At 39.4% G+C, this 15,409-nt stretch overlaps 1 protein-coding gene across 1 annotated transcript; it reads left to right on the top strand.

Annotated features, from left to right (window-relative positions):
* The first annotated feature begins 202 nt into the window (after positions 1 to 202).
* On the top strand, positions 203 to 12,915 carry CPO (carboxypeptidase O). Its single transcript, XM_042822485.1, has 11 exons — positions 203 to 307; positions 3,211 to 3,286; positions 3,702 to 3,826; positions 5,813 to 5,927; positions 6,847 to 6,948; positions 7,704 to 7,808; positions 8,383 to 8,493; positions 9,651 to 9,741; positions 10,164 to 10,366; positions 11,300 to 11,384; positions 12,560 to 12,915. The coding sequence occupies exons 1-11, from the start codon at positions 228 to 230 to the stop codon at positions 12,826 to 12,828; spliced, it is 1,362 nt and encodes a 453-aa protein (XP_042678419.1). The 5' UTR covers positions 203 to 227; the 3' UTR covers positions 12,829 to 12,915.
* The last annotated feature ends 2,494 nt before the right edge of the window (positions 12,916 to 15,409 follow it).

Genomic DNA, 15,409 nt, shown 5'->3' with positions numbered 1-15,409 from the left:
GAGAGTAGCTCTGCAGAGAAGCAAATGCTTCACCGGGAATGTTGCTATGTATATACTCTTGTAGTTTGGGGTGTGGAACACACAGCTTTCAGAATTAATAAAAAGTTCAACATTACAAAGTGAAGTTAATGATTGAATAAGGGCAGGTCTGGCTATATATGATAATTGTGCAAATCAAGTGCTCAGTCCGAATCTATCTTCATCTATCCCGTGTCCTCTGAACAAAGATGTTGCTTTTTCTTAGGATGGCTGTTTGTCTGGGGATTCTAATTCCTGGAAAATTCAGCTTGAAACTGCAATATGACGGGTGAGTGTGAAGAGGGTTATGAATAATTGTGCATGTTCTAGTTTTCTCAAGAACTGTGTAAAAATGACAATAGCAGTTTGGAAATGAACATGTGGAGAGAGGCTTATTAATCCTTAAGTTTGTAAGATCTGGGAAGAAAACAAAAAGGTGAGAAATTAAGAAAGAGCGTGTTAATGCAAGCCAACAAAGACAACTGCAGGAGATGCAAAATGTCCCTGCAATACACCTCTCTACTTCCATTTGCTGAAAATCATTTGGCTGACCCTCTTTAAAAAGTTTCTGGAAGGAACATTTGATATCAGATGCTGAGCACAAAATGGTTGAACAAAATTAGACCTACTAATAAAAGAAGTATGTGGTTGTGTGAAAAGATGGTGTTTCAAAAGCAGCTCAGATACTGAAACCTTGCTGGAAGTCTGCAACAACAACCAAAAATGCTAATTAAACAGTCCAGACAACACTCATCCAAAGATGTTCACAAAATGAGGTTGGTGCTTTTTCTAATAGACAAATGTTTTGGAAAAGTATGCTACAATCTCCGTTCTCAAATCTGCTTCCTAAGAGATAGGTGATATAAAATTATACTTTCACCTATCTGAATAGTTCTGCTCTGTTCAGCCTCCATTTTACATAGAATGATACTTAACTCTGTCTTTACAGCACTCACGGGTTGCAGGAGGGGCACAAAGTATGGAGGCCAGCTATCCACGTATAACTTTATAAATGGAATTTTCTAAAGTCAACAAAGAAAGCAGCCCTGTGCTTAATACTTCTAGATTAATTATATTCCCTGGTTAATCTTTAATTACTCAGAGGCTGTCAATTTCACTTGGTGGAATTTGATGGATGCTAGATAATGTAAGTGTTCATCTTTGTTTTTAATTGCTGCCCAGGTGTGGACCTGTTGAGTACTTGCACGGGATTTAAAATCACGTTGAACAGAACAGTCATTGGGACTTTGGGCTAGCAGTATCTGCACAAAGATGAAGCACCTGTTAAAGCCCAGCACAGCTAACATTTTTGTTGTCATTTGTTCTGTGCAACAACTTAGATTAAATATCTAGATCATCTGATCTGTGAACACCCTAGGAAACGTAGCTTGTACTAAGAATGACCCTTTAATTTGGTAAGAAAGCTTAACTGCAGCACTTTAAAAAAACTGTTGTCCTTGCATGGTCAAATGGGATGACTTTGCACTTCTGCACTAAGAATCCCAGTCCACAATCATAAAAGAGTGCGTGCTTTCTAATCTTAGTGTACTATTAAAAATTATCTGTCTCCACACCGGCTATTGTAAAAGGTTTATCAGTAAATAAGAGCTAGCCATCTGGCAGCAATCTGATGGTCTGGCATTTCTTTCATTTGGTGTAATTAAGACATAATGTCAATGAGGATAGAAAGATATTACAGGATATTGTTTCCCTTCCTGACAAAGAGCAAAGCAAGCCCAGGCATTTGGAGAGAATAAACTCTGAACTACAGCTGAGATGTTTATTCTCCCAGCAAAGATTTTTATCTACCCTACAAGGTTCTACTGCAATGATATCATGGCTGTCTTATCAAATTGTTAGCAGTGCAAACATAGTCATTTTGCCCCATAGATGAAGATGCCATACACTAGCAGCATTTCCTGAACCAGTAGTGAATAGCTTGTTCCAACTACCAAGTTCTATGTCCACCTGCAAAGGAGACATTCTGAAGAAAAGTCTGAACAAAAATCCCCCATACTCTTCAGTGAATAATATGAATGAGCTGTAAATTCTATATTTCTGTATATTGAGCTGATAATTGAATGGCTGCATATGGAAATACAAACAATAGTAGTTGCCATTCAAATGATGAAAGCATATTATATTGATGATCATAATGATTGAGCATGCAAGGCTTCTGCAACAAAAGTTTCTGTAACACACTTAAAAATGTAAAATGTTATTTTTTTGTACTTGATTTATAAAGGAACCAGAGCCCAACAAAGTCACTGAAGACAATTGTGAAGCAGTGTTTACTGGATACTAAAAAATAAGAGCACCTCTGAGTAATGCAGTCAACAAAATCCATTCCTCATTAGAAATATCACATTTGCTATCTGACCTGGAAAGTTGGTCTGAATAAACAGTAGAAAAAATATAACAATAATAATAAAAAAATCGCAATTATTTCTCTAAAGAGTGCATACAGATTTGTTTTCTCTATTTCCAAACATTTTAATTTGCTCTTAAGTCTTCAGTAAATGGACGTTTCATGAAGCCTAATGAAAATATATTCCCAAGTACTGGATTTGTATGTATTTTCCAGAAAAAAAAACATGACTAACATTGTATTGCAAATAGCAGAAAAAAATATAAGTAAAATCATGTAATTCTGGAGAACACTCTATTCACTATTTGTGAAATAAACTGGTTGTTCTCATGGCAAGTAGCTTGTGAACATCTCAGTCAATCTGCAACATTTGCGCATGGAGGCTATTTAACTTTTTTGCATGCTAAAGCAGATCAGCAAAGCACAATGCCTATTTGAAGTAATTGAATAATTCCTGAATAGGGGGTAGAAAAACGTTTTTAACCAGCGATCTTGCTTTGGCCTTCGTCCTGCAAAGGTAGAAACACACACCAGCCTAATGTACACAATTGGCTTGAATGAAGCTGATAGGATGAATAAAGGAATGACATCAGCAAGGAAGCAGAATTAACCTAACACCCCACCAACAGAAAACTCACTTCACACAGTCCCATTTGCAGCTAAAACTTCCCAGGAACTCATCATTCAGGCACACTTCTGTTAGAACACCACCCGGTTACATGCTCTGTCATTCCACGTAATAAAATATCTCCTTTTGATTGATGGGCTTCGCGGATACTTCAACAGATACTGAAACTGATCTCGTTTCTCTTTTTAATGTCCAGGGATCAGGTTTTACATATTGTGCCAGAAACACTTCAGCAAGTCCAGCATCTCCAGCAGCTTTGCAGCACTTTACTGGTGAGTATGAATAACCAGGTGTGCCCAAAAAAGCTGTGGGGGGGTCTTGGCCTGTAAAACAGCTTTCTAAGTAAGTTTGGCAGAAAAGAAGGAATGAAGATGAAGAACTTGAAAAAGCTTTACCTAAGATTATATCGTAAAGTAGGGCTGAATTACCCTTTGACTTGATGAAGGAATTTATGGGGAGAAGCTACTTTCCTTGCATGGCTCTCTGAAGGTGTTGTTCCTTATCAATGGTGCCTGAGGCAATGAAAACATTAAGTCTCTGCAGCATGCTCTGTAAAGAGATGGCTGGAGAAGAGTCACAAAAAGAATTAGGAAACTATGTTTTCTCTAATATGCAACTACTCCGTCTTATTTTCTTATTCTGAAAACAGACCTTAAATAGTGCATTTCTTTTTTCTCCTATGCCCAGCTGGATTTGTGGAAGCCCCTGCTGCCTGAAGACATCTGGGCTGGAGAAGATCTGCACATAAGAGTCCCAGCTCCTCTGGTGCAGGAGGTGAAGGACAGCTTAGATCAGCATATGATCTCTTACAAGTATGATCTCTCATTTCCTGGTAGGAAGGGCTGACTCTAGCAATCTTCATTGCCACCCGAGAACAACCAAACCCTTTCCAAAGAACAGTCAGCAAATAATGAGAGGACCCAATCTTTCTTCAGGTGTTTCCAACTCCTTTTGAACTGCCCAATGAACAGCTTTATAACCACATTCCCCTTCGTCTTATTTATTCTTCCAACTAGCCTGGACTGGGAATTTGGAGCTGGGATCTGGGACAGCCCAGTCTGTCATTCCCTGCTGTTGCCTCCTCAGTGGCAGAGTGGCTCTCAGATACACAACTCAGACCGTCTGTCTGAAGTCAAAGCTTGGTACAACCACTACTGACAGGAGTATGCTTTCTTCTTAGAAAGGATGGATACTGGGACACAGGTTCCTCCCAGTTTTGGAGAGCTCAAAGGTTTACAGCAGAGAGCCAGAGTCTGTAGCTCTCCGTTTCCATTCCCTGCCTTTTGTTGCTTACTGGTTTAGAGAAGAGCCATTTCAGAGGGATATATTTAGGCAATTTCTTCAAAGCTGCAGGCTTCCTAACTGTTCTTCCTCTGCCTTTTGCCCAGGCAGGTGCAAATTTCTGGCACCACTGAGTGCAACAGAAATCCCAGCCTGGACCAAAGATCCCAGTGACAGGTCCCCACAGCACATAGAAATGAGATCAGTCACTTCTGCAAATGGCCCCCAGATGCTTTATCACCTGTCCATTAACACGTCTTTGCTAACAGCCACACTTTTGCTTCCAATAGAAAATCTAATTCAGATACAAAGAGTGTTAAAATGGAATAAATATGATCTATTCCTCACAGTCTCATTCCGAGCTAGCTTTTTCAAGTAAACAGTATCCCATATAAATAATCCTGAAGTAATTCAGAACTGATGACTAGCAGCCTACAGACACAGACTTTCATTTACCAGTGTGAAAGGTAAGCTAGTCACTTCAGAGTTGTTTAGGGTTAGAGCTGAACTTGATATCCTAACAAATTCTTTAATAAGTGTGATGCCCTGACAACCAGTTAAGGAGAGATTGGAGGGGAAAGCCGGTATGAATGATCTAGCATCAGGTTTAGGTATTCAGGACCTAGATGACATTCTACAAGATAGTGAACTTCTTATTTATATCAAGGTCCTTAATTTTCTAATGATTTCAGTTTAATCTACTTGAAATCTAAATATTAAATCAAAAGTTAACATCTTAATATTTGTGTGTGTGTGTCGGGAGTGAGGATTGGAGCCACAACTGTACTGACCTTCTGTAGAGTACTAAAGAAAAACTAGTAATTGAGAAGTCAAGCAGAAGTTTGTCTTTGTATTGCTGAGGGGAATGGATAAGGAATAAGACAATGCTATAGTTAAAAGTTCCTGTAACAAAGCAAGAAAACATCTTCCAGAAGGTAACTGACACGCAAGGAAGGTAACATGACAGTTAGATGAATGATGATAAAGTCATAAATGACAAATTGTAATCAGGACATCAATATTCTAAGCGTGTCAGATGCTGAGATTTTTGTTCTCCAGAGCTTTGGTTTTTGTTGTGATTTTTCAAAACATGACAAGTACATACCAGAAGTTTTGCAAAACGAAAATGGATCTACTATAACACAAGGAAAGAACTAATCTTAACATTTTCCCCACTTTCCCCACTGCCTTTCCCAAATATTAAAGGTTTGCCCATGAATAGAATCTGTAAAGGAAAGTCTTCAACTCTTTTTTTTTTTCTAAATAGTTAACCTTAAAACAAAACAATCTGCTAAAACTACTTTGTTTACAAAAATCCAACAAAGACTTCTGTGCTTTTAACTTCCTCTTTCATGAAGGTAACCATTTTGCTGTTGGTGATGATTTTGCCAGGGAGCCTACAACATAAAGGTCTAAATCTTTTTATTTATGAATGCAATGCAGTGCACATGCCACTATAGCTCTCCAGTAATTGTTAGCAATTGTTTTCTTTATCTCCCCCTTTTGCCTCCCCTCAGAATCCTAATACACGACGTGCAGGAACTTGTGGATCAGAGCACACCAAAAGACACAAGCAGCCACAAGCAGATCCCAGAAAATTACAACTATACCCAATATCATCCAATGGAAGAGGTAAAGAAGAAACTATATCAGTTTGTTCTCTTTGTTGCTATTTTGTATATACAAGGAAATAAACTCTGTGCTTGCAGGAACTACTCTGCTGGGGTCACCAAAACTCTTTCTGGTTTTAAGGGTCTTTTCTGAAGGATCAGCACCAATTTTGGTACTTTGTCTAGAATCCTGGCCTGGCTGAATTGATCATGTATTAGCCACTGATTTTGATCAATTCCTTCCTGGCCAACACCTAAATGCTCTGCTTGAAGCAGCCATATTATTTTGCCAGCAGTATTCTGGGATTCAGTTGATTAGTTTCCTATGTTTCTACCTTATTATGCCTTATCATAATCTTCAGTATTTATTCATCGAAGCCCTGGTATATTTGGTGCTGAACCAAATGAACATTTGTCTCTGGCATCCCAGTGAGGAAGAGAAGAGAGGAGAATAGCATCATGTGGATAAAGGTGGACAAAGGAGAGCTCAGTGACATCCTTTCTCCTAGCTTTGTGATAAAAGCAAGAGAGCAGAATCATCCTCATTAGTATTCTCAAGGCTACCCATTGAAGTACCATGAGATTCCTGCTGAACTAACATGTGGAAAATACAGAAAACACAGTAAAGCTGTTTTGGAGATTTGATAGGTTCCGTATTCAGTGAAGACAACAAAAAAACACTTTATGAATCTCACTCAACCTGCCCATTACATGTGATCAGTTTTGTATTGCAGGGAACACCTAAGTGAGGGGGAGCATGTTTTCGCTCACAGACAAGTAAACCTCCTTCTGTGAGAGTCAAGTGATAGAACAGTTTGATATCACAGCTTAACAATGGAAAATGTTTGCCTAAGCAAAAGAAAATGCTTTAATCTGGAAATGGAGGTGGGTAAGAGATGGAATCTCCCCTTTGCCCCAGGAGTTCTCTGTGGCTGTTTCAGATTTATACATGGATGGCTCAGATCCAGAAGAGCAACAGTGAGCTGGTGACTCAGCACTACCTGGGGGAAACCATTGAGAATCGAGCAATCTATTACCTGCAGGTAAGAGAGGAATTATACTAAGATAAATAAAAGGTAGCTTTACGTAAGTATAGAAGTACATGGAGAAGACAGGATGCAGACCATTAAAATAGTCCAAATCCCAGTTCATTGAAATGAGAGATGGTTTTACTCCTCCACAGTGGAGGAAGCTTTCCAAACACTCATATGCACCATTGCTATAACCTCATTATTGCTATTTTGTACTGCAAACAATCAATTTAATAAGAATCTTATTTAGAAATACAAATCACGCTGAAAATAACTTGAAAACAGCTGTGTGTGAGGATCGAAAGTTTTGTTTCACTGTTTTTACTACTTTTCATAGCATGAAATGTTTTGTCCAAAAGTCTGCCATGATACTCCTGCTAGAAACTCCAGCAAAAACTGTGGTCTTAACAACTAGATGAGTTATTGTCTAATATGCTCTCATTACTGAGTGAAGTTAGATTCCTTATCTTTTTGTGATTCCCCTTCTAGAAAAAGAATCTCAGTGTAAGAACAGTAAGTCCTGTGAATGACTAAGATAAATGAAGAAGAGACTATTGAAACATCTACTCAGATTAAGACTCTCGTTCTGAGGTACTTAAGATACAGGGTTATTAGGAAGGAGAGCTTGTCATAATGACATCTGTAATAATAATTATCTTAGATAATTCAACAGTATATCAAAAAAACATTCTTCCCCCCCCCATATTAGGCTAGACTAATTTCTTGTAATATTACATTTCCAAGTGACCATTTTTACACTCTCTCAGATCAGTCAACCATCAGATAGAACCAAAAAGATTATTTGGATGGACTGTGGGATTCATGCCAGGGAGTGGATCACACCTGCCTTCTGCCAGTGGTTTGTGAAAGAAGTGAGTCCTACCTTCACCACTTAAATAATAAAAAACCACCATGGATTGTTTTGGATATTTCAGTTCTTCCTCTGTAGTGGTCCAAAGCATTATTCTTTCCCTGCTTAAATATTATTTTCAGCATTTCTAATTATACAGAAACCTGTGGAGATCTAATTTCAAACCACAGTTTGAGATGAGATATGGAATAATATCTGTTAGTGTACTGCTTCCTTCATCTGAACTGATTCCAAAGCCACCAAACTAGTCAGCAATCTCTCCATTTTTTTACAGTGACTTTTGGATCTAGCTGCTCTACACCACAAAGTCACAGCCCTCCTGGAATTAAAAACAACCCTAAGATGTGGTATAAGCAGAACATTGCTATACTAAAGGTGTTTGGCTTACAGTGCCAAAGGTATCATACAGCTTTCATTCCTGCAAGACCACATCCATACAAAATGCATGTAGACAATATAACTAGGGATCCAGCAGATCTTGGGTGCCACAGTGATATCCAAGAGCGAGTGATTCTTTGAAGATGGTTCTGAACTAGCTCATTCCAGCTATCCCCCCCCCCCCCCTCCCTTTTCAGATTCTGCAAAATTATCAATCTGACCCAAAGATAAGAAAGTTTCTTCAGAATCTGGACCTCTACATCCTACCAGTCCTCAATATTGATGGTTATATCTATTCCTGGGAAACAGTAAGTAACAAAAATCCAGAAGTGATCTCAAATTTAGATGTGTACAATATGTTTAATTTTAAATACAGTCATAGCAATTATATTTAAACAGAGAACAGTGACAGGATCATTACACAATTCCTCTCACTGCAGAGGTTTTGTTTCTTCTGGTGAAAGAGAAGTCACTTGAGATCATAGAACTAAAAATTCCTAGCAGATGTCAAGAGCCTTGGGAAGATGGAAAGTCAAAACCATAGGATCCACTCCATTTGGGATTCTGGAAATTGACTCATTTCCCTGCTAACAGCTTGGGGCTTGGAAGACAGGGCTAAGCATGCCTGGAGGGCTCAGCTGTGCTTTGCAAGATACCTCAACTAGCAGATGAACCTAAGCATCTTTGCAGCATGGGACAGGAGGAGAGTAGGTCAGATAACAGGCGATCTGGTTCTGAAAAACAGGTGTTCTCCTAAGTAATCTTAATTTTCTTGTACTGAGAATACTGAAAAAATGCTGATCTCCAGCAACACTCATCGTGCTTCCAGGTAGTTGAACCCAGGATAAATATCTTTAAAAAACAGGACCTCAGTGTGGCCCAAAAGGTTCAGCCTGCTGCCACATGGACCCTCCTATCTCCAGCACGCTTCCCAGCAAGGTTTGGAGCAATGGAGCCTGCCACACTCTGTACTTGGATACATCAGTAATTCAGTCAGGAGGCTCAGACAGGCATTGCAGGGAGTTCTGCAGGGAGCCAGGTGTAGCAGTGAGTACAAGCATAACAGAGAAGCAAAGAGCAGCAAGTTTAGATGACAAAGTTGCATCTGAACTAAATGTATGTTCTGCTATCATCTCTTTGGGATACAGGCATATTCACACCTTTCTTAAAAGAGCAAAGCTCTGTAGAAACAGTTCAGTGCCACAGAAATTGGCAAGTATGTTTGATTTCGGAAAACCCTCAGGAGGCTCATTTCAACATGCATGAAGGTTTGTGGAAGATGTCAGCATGGCTGTAGAAAATAAGTTTTCTACAGCAGGTAGAAAGTTTCATCATCCTTGAATATAGAGTTCCCTACAATGTTAGAATTACTCAAGATGCAGAGGTCCAAAACAAAGATGTCTGAACAGTGTACTATTATTAGTTCCCTTGGATTAGAGTTAATAATTAGCTTATTTTTGTTCAGGCTCGTTTGTGGAGGAAAAACCGTTCTCCGCATATGAATGGTACCTGCTATGGGACAGATCTGAACCGAAACTTCAATTCCTCCTGGGGCAGTAAGTTTCAAGTATTTCAGGTCAGCTACATAAACGTAAAGCAGGAGAAATAGATAAGCTCTGAAATAAGATGAAGTCCAATACAATAGAAATACTCATCCCTTTTTTCCAATCAAGACACATGATGCAAGCAGATCACGACTTATAAAACTATACCTCCAATTCACTGCAGGTGAAAGCACCACCAGTGTTAGCAGCCATGCAACTAACAGTCACTATTTGTCCAGCCTGGACACGTGCACAGATATTTCACAAGGTCCAAATTTATATTCTATCAAGAGAGGAAAGGGTTACCCCCCCAACCCCACAGCTGCCCCCCTCTAGCTCCCTGCCCATACACAGACTTTAACACTCCAAGGTCAACTTCCACTGAACTGGGGTTTATATGCCTTTAATTTGGTCCACTTTTTATTCTTTTCCAGCTCTTGGTGTTTCTTATAACTGTAGCAGTGAAATCTTCTGTGGGACTGGACCAGAATCAGAACCTGAGACAAGAGCTGTGATTCAGCTTATTGAAAGGAAGAAGAGTGACATTTTGTGCTACTTAACAATTCACTCCTATGGACAGTACATCCTCACTCCATATGGTTCCACAACCGAACCTCCATATAACAATGAAGAACTGGTAGGGCAAACCACTCACCTTCTACACTAGTACAGGCAGTTGCACACAGCAAAACTCTATTTGCCCTGTTGCATTTTCTTTAAAGAAAACTTCATTTGAGGAATATCTGAGGGTTTTAGCATGTTCATCTACCTTGAGTAGGGTTCTGGTCTTTTCATCTCTCTTGGCTGCCTGTTGTATGTGTGGTATCAGCCAAGTTCCTTTGCCTCAGAATGAATCCAATGAATCCTAATCCATCTTAAATCCAAAAAAAATTGTTACAGGTAGTGTTACTTCTGTGCAAGCTAAGTGAAGAGCATCAGGTTCTGCTTGCAATCAAATGCTGCGTGCAACAATGTATTTGTACTTCAGAATGCTGGCAGATTATGTGCACATGGTTGTGTCCAGAAGAGATAATCAAATGCATTCAAGAGAACGGGAGAAGAATAGGCACCTACTTTTTGATTACTTCTCTGCCTCAGTTTGAGTGTTTTAAGTTCAATAAAATGAGTATTCACAAATACTCCTGTAGCTGTTGCACAGGAGTAGCAAAGAGCATGAGGAACTGGGCTCAAACCTCATAAGAGAGATTAAACAAGTCATTCAGTCAATCTATGGTTTAGTTTTTAAAGATGGTGAGACAGTCTGTGGTAATAGAAGTGTAAGAAATCATTACTGCTACAAGCAGTACCCCTTGCACTAGAGAGAAACAAATACCTTCTTCACCTAACAGCTGTCATCTTTTTATTTTAAATGAAATTTACGTTCAAAAACAGGAAGAACATTTCACTCAAGATACACATTTGTAAAGGGTTTCTTTAACATCTTGAGCTAATACTAGTAAAACTTGTAGTTGATTACATGTAAACTTGAAGCTGGAAAAAAATTGGCAGACAGAATAATTGCCAGATTTACTGGTATTGGAGAAAACGTTCATACATTTTCACTTTCCAGATGCATGTTGCACAGACAGCAGCAGCTGCTCTGACAGAAAAGTATGGCACCATTTATGAAGTAGGATCAACCTCTTTGATTTTATGTAAGTTTGTTTTTCCCTTTGATTGCCCTGTTTTTCAAAGAGAGCCACTCCTATGTCACAGGCATCAATAAGTGCTGTTTTGCTGAGTTTCCTCTTTGAGCAATATTTAACGTGTTGGTTTGGTGAAATCACGAAGGAGCAGTCATTTGAATACAAGATAACATTGTACGTTAAAGCTGACTGCAGGAAGGAAGGAAGCATTGATCAGAAGCCAGTTCTTACATGAATTCCTCGCAGATACATCACAAGGGACAGAAAGAGATTGGTGATAGATCATTCCGACCCTGCTGAAGTCAGCAGCAGAACTCCTATTCGTCTTCACTGGAGTCAAGCAAAAATTAAAATCCCAATCAGGTCTACACTCACTCCACCAGATATTAGCACACTGCAGTTGCTTGCATTTCTGTGTGGAATATGTTGGCTACAGCCTCATTATAATAACAGGACGGACATATTACAAACGCACCCTCAAAGCTGATATTAGCTGACAGTATTAACACTAAGGACCCGAGGGCCCTAGGGACTGCCTGGTAAAAACAATCTTTTCATCAAAACAATACGTAGCTGGCTCCAGGGCCCACGGTTTGCATATTCACACTGTCTGTCAATGGCAGTCCCCTGGTCACACAAGTCACCTCCTGCATGAGCAATGTGGTGTAAACATAAGGTAACTTGTCCTTGCCTAAGTCTGCATTTTACCAGGGTTTCCACTTACAGCAAATGATTTAGAGAAAAGATCCAAGAGACAGATGAACAACAGTAGCCAGAATTTTTTCAGGCTTTAGCAGAATTACGCAAAATATGTATATAGGCAAATATGTGCCAAACAGTGCCAATGTTGGAAATGAAGCATCAGAACAGACAAATGGCCGATTCACCTTGTATCCAACACTAATCACAGCAAAATGCTATAAACACAGAATTCATGGAATTCATTTCCTGTTATTTTACAATATCATCTTATGGAAAACTGTTTCTCTTAGGAAGCTTCATGCAAGACTTTTAGGATAATTAAGAACATCATCACCTAGAAAAACTGCTCTCCATGCCACAGTGATGTATGATTACTGCTTTCTTCAGGGATTCTGGTATAACCTTGCATTAACTACAGCAAGAAGTATTTTCAAAGAATGGTGCTTAATACTTACATCTCCCTTCTGTTTTTAAATTCACAGACAGTAACTCAGGCTCCTCACGGGACTGGGCTCACATGATTGGCATTCCTTTCTCCTACACATTCGAACTGCGAGACAAGGGTACTTATGGATTTATTCTACCTGCTGACCAGATCCAGCCCACATGTGAAGAGACTATGTTGGCCGTGACAACTATTATCGACTATGTTGATCAGAAGTACTTCCCAGGTGGGGCTATGATGTTGACCTCAGGTAGCCTGGGCCTGAGCCTCTGCTTGACTGCTGTACTTACACTGATTGTTCCTTAAAACAGATTAGAAAGCCCAGCAAGGCATAATGCACTTTTGCCATTTCAAAGGGGTATTAGCAGAACTAAATGTCAAGTATTTCAATAAAAGCCCATCCCATAAAATACAAGCATCCACTTGTATTTTTAATAATTACATTTTAGGGAAGGAGGTAAAGATGAAGAGCTGTGGCAATTCCCCAAGCTTCATTTGCTGGTTCTACAAGAAGCCAGCCTGAGTACACACAGAAACACAGCATTATTTTACTCTTTAAGCTCTTCAAATGTGTGTTCAAGAACACTTGGACCTATGTGATCCTTCTGTCAGCCACAGTGCTGCCCTATCCAGTTCTCCCCACCTCCTGATTCTGGTGACATTACCAGGTTCCAGACATTCTGTAAAATAGAGAAAACCTATTCTAAACCTGTATTGTCTGCTTTTGAATATAGGAGCTCCACATCCCCAAAATACATTCACAAATTAAATTACCTGTAATAGCCAAGCCTTATTTATTTGAATAGAAAATGAAGAGTTGAGAAAAAAAACGTACACAAGGTCTGAATTAATTTTTTTTTTTAGCAAACTTCAAGTTTCCACATGAAAATTCAAAGTGAGATTGCAGATTCTCAGCAAAATCTATCCAACTTCAGGGTAGATAACATCTAGTTTGAATCTTTGTTTTTTTTTTTTAATGACTACTTTAAAGCTAGCGTTGGCAAATATACATCAAGAGCTTCCGATACAAAAGTCACAGATAAACAATGTGAAGAGGACCATAATGTTGCTGACCTCAAGTTATAAAATACAGAGAGACTATGACTTGACTAAGATCTCATATACTATATGTAGCATAACATGGAACGTTCCCTCCTCCAATTCCCTTTCAATGCCAGCAAGAGAAAAATGCCTACCACTTCACCGCAATACCCTTAAAGACATGAAAGCAAAACCCTGCAATCACTTTTCCAAAGCACAATTCATGACTTTTTTTTTCCTGAATCTTTGCTCCTGTCATTGTTCATAGATTATTACCAATCAGTGTAGTTATATCTGTTTAACTCCTGCTGGTTCCCCAGAGTATATTCCTTCCAGAACAACCACTCATTTACAGTAAGACCCGTCTGTTGCTGAGCCCTGTAACAGGTGTCACTAATTAGCACTTCTCCCCACAGGAGCATCAGTCCCCAGACTTATGTTTAGTTTAGGATGTGACTTGTAGGCCTTTACATTTGTTTGTATATTGTGTTTTTTGAACTGTAAGAAACAAGACAAACCCATCTGGTCCATCACAATGTGCTGTCTTCAAGCAAGAAAGTTTTGATGCCTAGTGTTTCGTAGTCTTTCGCTGGCAAGCAGCAGTGAAGCTCTTCATTCCCTCCAGGGATGCTGCCAGCACCAGAAGGCTATGCCCTCTGGTGACCAATGTCCACACATTCACACTGACAAAGCCAACCCAAGCTTGGGCTGACACCAAGCACCAGAGCCATCCCATGACTGCACTGGAACAAAACCACTGCTGGCAAAGGTCATTTTACTGCATTCAGAGACTTTACACAGCCTGGGCTCCTCAAGACAGAGGAAGGAAGTTGGTTTTGCTGATCCTCAGTATTTTCTGATAAAGTTACTTGCAGCTGTAAAATGCAACCAAATGTGTCCCAAGGTTAACTAGTAGATCTCTGTGGAGTGATTTAGTCCCTCACCAGCTCCCCTTGTTGAAATAACCACCAGTAGGTGGGGAAAGAGGCAACTGCACAGGACTTCCAGGCAGGGGCTGAAGGGATTCCCAGCACTCAAGAAAATTCACCAGAAGTAGAGAGAAAAACTTTATAAAAAAAAAATTTATATATATATATATATATATATATATATATATATTTAGCAATAGTCATTATCCAGAAGAATGCCTGTTACTGTCAACACACTGATCATCCCTGGCCATACAGCTCCTTGGATCTGTCAGCAATGACCCACTCATTTTCCATAGTAAAACCACAAAAGAAGGTGTGGAAGTAATACCTCGCTTTCACTGTCACTGCAGCAGAGATGTACCACAATGAATACTTAGTCCCCTTTTAGGAACCATTGTTGCAGAAGCAAGTCAAAATCACTAAAAGGCCAAGGCTGCAGCAAATTGGTCTTCACTAACATTACATGGGCTCTATCTTTCACAAATCCTCCCAGATTGCAGACATCTTTGCATATCTCTTGTGATTGTAGAAGGGTGATATGTGCAGCTGACAAATGACTGCAGAAAGAGTATATTTTGTCAATCATGCTTTGCAAAGAAAACCTTTAAAGAAAAACAAACTATGGCTGTATTGAAACTCCCCTTACTTCATGAATCTTCTGCCTGGCTTTGTCACCCCTGCATTCTTTTATCACCTTGACTCCTTGGTTTCACTTTATCATGAAGTATAGAAAGTCACATTCTAATTTCTTCGCAGAAGAACAGTCTTATCCTACTGAGGTAATTATATGTCTTCTGCCTTAACTCATATGGAAGTACACCAGAACTTCTCATACAAAACTGATTATTTTATTGATTGTTATTTCTCCCCAGTAAAGACCCATGACCCTCCTCTTTCTCCCTCATAGTTAAACA

Source organism: Centrocercus urophasianus, unplaced genomic scaffold (genome assembly GCF_019232065.1).
Source record: "Centrocercus urophasianus isolate 14NV4802_14NV808 unplaced genomic scaffold, USGS_Curo_1.0 seq_20, whole genome shotgun sequence".
Classification (NCBI taxonomy): domain Eukaryota; kingdom Metazoa; phylum Chordata; class Aves; order Galliformes; family Phasianidae; genus Centrocercus; species Centrocercus urophasianus.
This window is presented reverse-complemented; position numbering and strand designations above follow the sequence as displayed.